General features: G+C 38.4%; 1 protein-coding gene and 1 pseudogene across 2 annotated transcripts; one reads left to right on the forward strand and one right to left on the reverse strand.

Moving 5' to 3' along the window:
• Positions 1-193: 193 nt before the first annotated feature.
• LOC101294182 lies at positions 194-1,609 on the forward strand (annotated as a pseudogene; the record flags this gene model as incomplete). Its single annotated transcript, XR_184828.1, has 1 exon — positions 194-1,609. The product of XR_184828.1 is annotated as a pentatricopeptide repeat-containing protein At2g01860-like (transcript).
• Positions 1,610-5,902: 4,293 nt separating this feature from the next.
• On the reverse strand, positions 5,903-7,502 carry LOC101301012 (ser/Thr-rich protein T10 in DGCR region-like). The gene is made up of 5 exons (XM_004300490.1): positions 7,226-7,502; positions 6,952-7,135; positions 6,639-6,845; positions 6,357-6,548; positions 5,903-6,276 (listed from the first exon to the last, which is right to left on the reverse strand). Exons 1-5 carry the CDS (start codon positions 7,306-7,308, stop codon positions 6,142-6,144), a joined length of 801 nt encoding a protein of 266 aa, XP_004300538.1. The 5' UTR covers positions 7,309-7,502; the 3' UTR covers positions 5,903-6,141.
• Between the last annotated feature and the right edge of the window lie 1,327 nt (positions 7,503-8,829).

An 8,829-nucleotide genomic window follows, 5' to 3' on the forward strand; every position in this document is an offset into this window, starting at 1 on the left:
TCTCTCTCTCTCTCTCTCTCTCTCTCTCTCTCTCTCTCTCTCGGATATAGCCAGTTGACTAGTTTTTGCTTACTGGGTTCTCTGCCGGTGACTCATAACCACAAACCCACAAGTGTGCACACCAAGTGTTCGACGAAATTCCTCTGTCATTATATCCGTGTCGCGGTGCTGCTAGAAGTAGGTTTTGAAGATAATGGAATCCGTATTCGTTGGTGGAAATACCATTTTGTCCCCACATACTCTTGCAAGGAATGGTAGGGTGGCTTTCATGGTGCCTCCTAGTAGTACTAGGAGAAACCTCCCCAAGAACCTTCGCTATCCGCGGCAAGCAAAGCATCCTCCTGATCTGGGAGTCAATCAGTTCTTGAAGAAGACAAGCAATGATGCCAGTGAGCCAGTTCAAACAGAGTTCCCTGAGGAGGAGGAAGAAAAATATACTGAAAACGGCGACATTGTTTGGGAATCAGAAGAAATTGAAGCTATTGAGTCACTTTTCCGAGGGAGGATACCCCAAAAGCCGGGAAGTTTGAATAGGCAGAGGCCTCTACCGCTGCCACTGCCTTACAAGGTTCGACCTTTGAGACTTCCTTCGCCAAAGAAAAATGCTGTTAAGATTGGACCCATATCTAAGCAAGTGTACAAGAACCCCAATGCCCTTGTTGGGTTGGCAAGGGAAATTAGAAGCCTTGGAGAAGATAAAGATGTGGGGATAGTTCTGAACAAGAGGGTTCAGTTTCTGCGAAAAGGGTCTCTCTCCATGACAATACGGGAATTGGGGCACATGGGGCTTCCTGAGAGGGCTCTGCAGACCTTCTGTTGGGCTCAGAAACAGCCTCAGCTATACCCTGACGACAGGATTCTGAGTTCGACGGTGGAGGTCCTGGCAAGGAACCATGAGCTCAAACTGCCGTTTAATTTGGACAAGTTCACTAGCTCTGCTAATCGTGGTGTGATTGAGGCAATGGTGAGAGGTTTCATCAAAGGAGGAAGCTTGCATCTAGCTTGGAAGTTAGTATCGATAGCCAAAGATAATCAAAGGAAGCTGGATCCTAGCTTGTACGCAAAGCTAATAGTAGAGTTTGGGAAAAACCCTGATAAACATATGGTTGTGATGACCTTACTGGAGGAGCTTGGAGAAAGAGAAGACCTGAAATTAAGCCAACAGGACTGTACTTCTATTATGAAGGTGTGCATTAGGCTAGGGAAATTTGAAGTCGTTGAGAGTGTTTATGATTGGTTTAGACAATCTGGACATGATCCAACTGTCGTAGTTTACACTACTTTGATTCACAGCCGCTACTCCGAGAAGAGATACAAGGCGGCCTTGGCTGTGGTTTGGGAGATGGAGGCTTCAAACTGTCTCTTTGACTTTCCAGCTTATCGAGTTGTAATAAAAGTTTTTGTTGCTCTCAATGATCTTGCAAGGGCTGCAAGATATTTTTCGAAGCTTAAAGAAGCAGGTTTCACTCCGACATATGACATATACCGGGATATGATCAGAATTTACATGGTTTCTGGGCGGCTAGCCAAGTGTAGGGAGATCTGCAAGGAGGTAGAGATGGGAGGACTGAAGTTAGATCAAGAAACAATGTCTCATTTGTTGCAATAAGAAAGAGACAAAAGGTTTGGTGATTAAAAGGTCCACTTTCTGTTGTAACTTTGTAATTACTTGTTACATATGCTCTCATATTGAATTTATGTCCTTTGTAAGCTTCACAAAGGCATGCTTGATTTCATGTCACATTTCTATCTCTGTCTTTCATTGTAACTCATACAACTGCATAATATTTTTTATTGTATATATGGCAATTTATTCATCAATTTGTGGCTGGCTTTCTACAGCTTCCAGATAATGAACATATACAAGTAATAGAATAAAAAAAACAAATCTTAGTTTTAAGATTTATCTATGCATTCCTTAAATATATATACACATATTTGGACATCTTGTTGTCACTAATTCCCTGCATTGAAATAACATAAGGTACAATCTGTATGATTTGTCTTTGTATATCTCGTATATTTTTCCAGTGGAGTTCAATTCAACACATTAGGAGCTGAAGTTAAACTCCCAGTCAAGTGCACACAGACAAGGTAATTTCTATCAGCTTTATCACTCCCCCTTGTTAGGTTTTCAATCATTTCTTTAACAGCTGTTTCACCTTTCCAAATCTTTAGATCACTTTTGTCTTTCTGAATTGTGTCATTATTTCTTTTTTTTCTTCAAATTTGCTCCATTTTAGGCTATCTCAGTCTTTTCTGGATCTGAGAATTAAGCCACAAATTTGAGGTATATGTAGCAACTAGCAATGCATTTAATAATCTGAGTTGTTTATGAGAAAGCTTTGCTTAATAGGTGAAACTGGGTGCTTCATACTTGTTTCACCTCCCATTCATTATTGAAAAAACACTGTCTCTTCCAAGAATTCAAATGAGAGAGAGTAAAGAAAACTAACGTGGTTTTTAAAGGACCTCAATTGCTATGATATACCCTTTTAAGTTAGATAATATAGTTTAGTTTGCATTGTCTGTAGACAATGTGTCTGTAGATAGACAGGAATACCATAATCTTTTTCATTTGTATGTTGTATGGCTTTACCCTTCTCCCTGTGCTGGCATTTATAAATTACTAAACTTCCACATAAGAAAAAGAGATGACTGATTCATGTCACATTCAGATACAGATAGTGACATTGTTAAGTTGTGTGAAGTTCTCATTCAAAATGGTTTCAGTGAGAAATTGGTTTCAAGAAGAAGAAGAAAATTTATAGGGAGCCAGAAGTTATGCAGTTACTCATCAAAAGCGTTTACCCCAAAAAACTAGAACGTAGGAAGTTTGAATAGACAAAGGCTGATCCCACTCCCACTTCTGTACAAGGTTCAACCTTTGAGACTTCCTAGTTCCCCCAATAACTGGATTCTGGGTTGGATAGGTGCGCTGCCATTCAATTTGGATACTTTCAGCTGTTTGGCCGGTGGTTGTGTGAGACGGTTCACTAGAGAAAGCTTTCACTAGCTTGGAAGCTTGTATTGCGAAGGATAGTGAAAGAAGATCTGAGCATATACGAAGTAGCTAATGCTGAAGCTTGGGAGGAACCTGAATTTATTTTGTTATATTGTGCCTGGCTTACTGCAGCATCAAAAGAATGCATGCATACAAGTTAAAAATTGAGCATATCTCTAGTTTAACAACTTTAGTCTTTGTCTATGGATTCCACCTACTATTTCAGATTATGAATTTGGTAATTGACAGTCCTTTACTTCCACATATTGTCAAGATGGTTCTAATGAAAACTCAGGTCCCCATTTTGTTCACTGTCAGTGCAGCATGTTGAAGTTTGAAAGTATATGGTTTATTATGTATGTGTAATTGAGATATATTGAATAGCTAATACTGTTAACCTGCAGCCTGTCAATTTTATCAAACATGGAGCTCAGTTTATGTTCCCAGTCAACTGCAGATATACGAGGTAATTTGCTTTTATCAGCCTCAACTTTGTCTTTCTTGGCTTTTCACTCAGTTCCTTCACTGGTATATCACCTTCTCCATACTTAATAAGCTCTTTTCTGAATCTAGCTGCAAGCCTGCAAGAAATGTAGTCCATAACTTTGTTCTTTGATGTTTGATCACGGATGGAAAGATGAATGCAATATGAAAATGTTATGTCCAAACCTTGGGCAAGGGTGAATCAAGCTTTGCATCGGAAAGCACATGAATGCCTGGAGCAACCTCTTGTATGAGAACAGGCTTTCGTTTTGACTTGTTGAGGAGGGAAACCATGGTTTTGGATTAAAGAACTGTGAATATCAGGTTAACCCATTATACTGGTGAGTGACTGGCAACTCGTTTCCAAATTCCTTTTTCTTCAAGCTCTGTGATAGTTTCAGAATTAAATCAAAACAAACAATATCATAATTAGGAGATTGCAGACCATTTAGAAAACTACAAGGTAGACATTAGTATAGTAGTGACACTTCACCTCTAAGAAAAGCAAAACTGCTCTTGTCGGCTCTTTGGTGCCTCTCTGTCCTCTTGAATGAGCCAGCCATGTCCCTCCGGCAACCTCATCTCTCCTGCTTAATATCTCACAACACCTTCCTACCAGTCTACCAGCTTCCTTGGTCTTTATTTTTTATTTTTTTAAAAAGAAAAAAGCATCGGCAATAACCCATAAATTATAAATATCAAATCATTAATCTTAGTCTGGTTAACTTACTTGCCTGTTGTGGTGTTCATCTCCGTTCTGCAAGAGAATGAGGAGGGTACAGGTGGTCTTGCCAAATGACACTGTTAAACACATAATGTCTAGAAGTCAGAACCAAAAGAGGTACAGGTGCTGCTGCTATGCTGGTTAGTTTTAAGAGAGTATCCATTTAGTAACTTGACACTTACAAGCTTTAACCTGTGTGGCTTCTTACATGCTTGTAATATTCTTACTGCTTGAACTTGGAGAAAGAGAGGATTTCAATTAAGCCAGCAGGGTTGTACATCTGTTATGTAGTTTTGCAGTAGGCTTTGGAAATTTGAAGCTGTGTAGTTCTGTATACTCTGACTCATAGTCACTATTTGAAGAAGAAATTCAAGGACGCCTTGGCAGTGGTTTGGAAAATGGGGGCTTCAATCTGTCGGTTCAATTTGCCCTTATTATTATCACATGATGATTAAGCTTTCTGATGATCTGCCAAGTCGTAAGGGCTGTATGGTCTTTCACAGCTTCAGGAAGCAGGCTTCATCATATGACTTCTAGTGAGGTTTGATTACGTTTACTTGGTTTCTGGGAGGCTGAAAAAAAGATTTCCTAGGTGGTACAGATGGCTTAATTCAAGTTAGGAAAAGATATGACGTTTCAGTTGTTGCAGTAGAAAGAGAAAAATAGTTTGGCTGTTGAAAATTCCGAGTTTCTGTTGTAACTTGTAACACCAATTCAATTGTGCGAGTGGTGGTTTGGTAATTGGTCTGGCACTATGCTACTGATCTTAGATGCATTAATGGTAGTGCTGTGTTGCATGAATTATTGCAGGCCAAAGTTTGGAATGCTGATCTTCTCGGGCCTTGTCTTCCTATTGATATTGTCCATCACATCATCAGTATTATCATTTCTCATTGAGGAAATGCTGACAAAAGAGTCTAGAGTGGCACATCTAAAGGAGTGTTCTGTGTAAGGTGTGGAAATTTATTCTAGGATGCTGGGATTGAATAGCTTGCTTCAAATCTCAAGCAGAAGGATTATTTGTTGAGGGATATGTTGTTGAGGGATATGAATGCTGCTTTTATTTTCTGCTTCTGGTTCATATGGAAGTGGGCTGCAAAGGTGTGTTTGACCTAAACGATTGTCTTCCTCTTAACATTCATGCCCCTTGTTGTAGTGAATGAGTTGCTTCTGCTAGTAAGAATGCTACTAAGAAGAACGTTCAAATGATCTGGGCGGGTGTAAGCCTTCCCAGGGTATTTCTAAACTCAGTGTTGATAGGTCAAGATCTAATGCTCGTAGAGTGATGAGAGATTATACTGGTGTTTGGAACTTTGGATTACTTGTTCTGTGCTCAACATTGGTCCTTGCCATGTGCTCTAAGCTGAAGCTTGGGGTTTGTTTTATGGTTAGCAGTTGGCTTATGAGTTGAATGTCATTAAATTAGATGTGGAGTCTGACCCTGCAGTGTTAATTGATCTCATTCAGAATCGAGATGCTGGCTGTCACCAACTTTGGACTTTGATTGATAATCACAGAATGTTTATGCGAAAATTCTCATCCTTGTGGCTGAAATCCTTGCCAAGAACAGCATGATTAATCAAGGGGTTTGCAATATCAAGAGGCCTGCTGCTGAAGATATACCTCCATTGTAACAGAAAAAAAAAAACGGAAGAAAACAGATTGTAGTTACTGATGCATACTTGTTCATGTTCACTTGGCTAACTTTAAGAGACCATCAAAGACATGCTCTTGTTTTCAGGTATCAATCTGTGTTTGTTATCCTTAATAACTCACAGAAGTACATAATGTTTATGGCATTGTTGCTGTTATTCATTGTGTTATTCCGTCCCAGGCTTTCTGCAGCATCAAGAGAATGCATGCATATATACAACTACACGAGAAAAAGAAATGATCATATCTCTGTAAGCTTTATCTAAGCATCCATCTACTATTTCAGCTTCTCAATTTTGTAATTCACAGTCCTTTCCTTCCACTTGTCATTTTCAAGATAGCTCTCATGAAAACTCAGATTCCCATTTTGTCTTACCGACACTGCAGCACTGCTCCTGGTGCCATACCGTCCCTGCTTTGATGCTTAAGAGTATAAGGTTCAATTTTTATGTGTAATTGGAAATTTGGAATGTTAAATAGGAAGGTGTTTACCAGTGGAGTGTCAACTTCAACAAATATGGAGCTCAGTTTATACTCCCAATCGAGTTTGCATATACAAGGTAATTTGCTTTTATCAGCTTTTACTTTGTCCTTCATGAGTTTTTCGATCAGTTCCCTCACTGGTATTTCATCTTCTCCATACTTGATGAGCTCTTTCTGAAAATTTAGCCGCAAACGCTGAGCCTGCAGGAAATGTAGTCCATAATTTGGTTCTTTAGCATTTGATAAGGATGGAAAGATCGACAAAATAAGATGAAGATGTTATGTTCGAACCTTGTGCCAGGGTGAGTCAAGCTTTGCATTGGAAAGCACATGAATGCCTGGAGAAACCTGTTGAACGAGAATAGGCTCTCCTTTTGGTCTATTGGAGAGGTAAACCATGGTTTTGGATTGAAGATCAGCCAATATAAGGTTAAACCCATTATACTGGTGAGCCTCTTTAACCAACTCTTGTGCAAATTCTTTTGGACTCTTCAAGCTCTGCCATGGTTTTATAATCAAACACAAACCATTTATACTCTTCAGATTGCACACCATAAAGAAAACTACATGATACACATTAGTATGAGAGTCATGAAACTTTTACCTTTAAGAAAAGCACAGGCAAGTCTCCCCGGGTTTTTGCCTCCGGTAGGGTTTGAACCTCGAGAACGTTTGTGAGCAAAGCAACTCTCCCTCCTCTTGAACAAGCCAGCCATGTCCCTCCTGCAACCTCATCTCTCCCCCCTAGTATCTTACAACCTTCCCACCATTCCACAGGTTTCGTAGGCCTTTACATATCTCAAAAGAACAATACATAAGCAGTAACCCTCAAATAAATAAGAAATCAATGATCTTAATCTGGTGATTTCATGACTTGCCTGTTGTGGTATTCATCTCTGTTTGCCAAGAGAAGGAGAGGGTACAATGGGTGATCTTGCCATATGAACACTGCTATACACATCTTTCTAGGACTTAAAAAGGTACTGGTGCTCCTATATTTTGCTTCAAGATGATTAGATTCGTTACTTGGCAGTTGGCACTTATATATAAGAATAAGAGCTGTCTAAGACTAGAGGAACTGGGTCTGCTCAATACCACTGGTTTTTTTTATAACCGGTGGCCAAGGCCAACCTAAACGAGTGAGTTCATCCTAATCTGAATCAGTGAGATCATTCATCCTCATCCCCAGTCAGTATATAATTTATTAACTCTGAGTCACCGAAGTTGGTCATAGGTTATTGACCCATGGATTTCTTTCCTGCTACTTGTTCGGCCAAGATTTACGGTGCCTACGTTTTAGCACTTGGCATAGATAAGTACTGGAAGTAACACCTGTTTCCTGGTAGTCAGAAATAGAAGCTCACGGAAGAGGCGCCTTTTTTTTTTTCCTTCGATTTTTTCATTTATTTATTTATTAAAGGTTCGTAGAGACATTTAGCCTATACCGGGGATGGTAATAATTCTTAACGGGTAAAGTACCTACGGGTATTTGACTTTAAAGGGAAGATATACGGGAATAAATAGGTAACGGGTATAGGGATCCCAGTATTCGGATTCTTGAATCAGGTACCGGGCGGTATGGTATTTTGATATTCGTCCTCGTTTCCACCCGTTTAGGATTAGAAATATTATTATATATAATTTATTATATATATATTTTAATATATATAATTTATAAATAGATATTTATGTAAAAATCTTTTACAATATTTTTTTTTCTGATTCTCATAATGAATATTTATAGAAATTTTCTTTTTAAGCGAGACTTGTATTCATTTTTGTTAGATTGAATCAAGAAACTTATTTATTTTGGTATTTGATTCTAATTTCATATTTCTATATTTCTTAATTTAAAAAAAAATTTTATTTATTAAATAATTGTTAACATGGATCGGGGCGGGTATGAGAATGTAATCTCCAAAGGGGACTGGGATGGGGAATCCCCATTATCTAATTACGGGGATTGGAACGGGTATGAGGATTGGAAATGAAATAGGGTGTGAGTATGGTTTTTTGATCCCTTGACCCTACCCTCTCCATTGCCATCCCTAGCCTATACCCTAATTACATAGGACTTGAAATATTATTAAGGTAAATACTGCACCAACTGGTAAAGAGTGCACCAGCTGGTAATGACTACTCTATATATCTACTTTAATATAATAATGATATAACGGAAAGATAATTCGACTAATACGAATCATAAACCAAAAACACGGTTGTTGTTAAAAAGTAAATCATACCATATTTAGATTCCCCCTACCACTATGAGGTAGCAGTTGTTTGAAGAAGTAAGGAACTCGCCATATCTAGCATAGAGTGTAATAAGGTCTTGTTTGGTATAGCTTTGTTTTTTATTTTTTATTTTTTTATTTTAATAAAAAAACAGCTTCTATTTGAACTTTTAGATTTTATAGTGTTTAATAAATTAAAGAAAAACAACTTTTAAAAAAAAATACATGACACTGACAACAGCTTTTGG

The sequence above is a fragment of the Fragaria vesca genome, linkage group LG5 (genome assembly GCF_000184155.1).
Source record: "Fragaria vesca subsp. vesca linkage group LG5, FraVesHawaii_1.0, whole genome shotgun sequence".
Taxonomy (NCBI): domain Eukaryota; kingdom Viridiplantae; phylum Streptophyta; class Magnoliopsida; order Rosales; family Rosaceae; genus Fragaria; species Fragaria vesca.

Coding starts and splice junctions, on each gene's coding strand:
- LOC101301012 (XM_004300490.1), bottom strand. CDS start 7,308: ATGTGTATAGCAGTGTTCATATGGCAAGATCACCCATTGTACCCTCTC. Junction 7,136..7,225: donor AGAGATGAATACCACAACAG/GCAAGTCATGAA, acceptor AGATATGTAAAG/GCCTACGAAACCTGTGGAAT. Junction 6,846..6,951: donor TGCCTGTGCTTTTCTTAAAG/GTAAAAGTTTCA, acceptor AAACCATGGCAG/AGCTTGAAGAGTCCAAAAGA.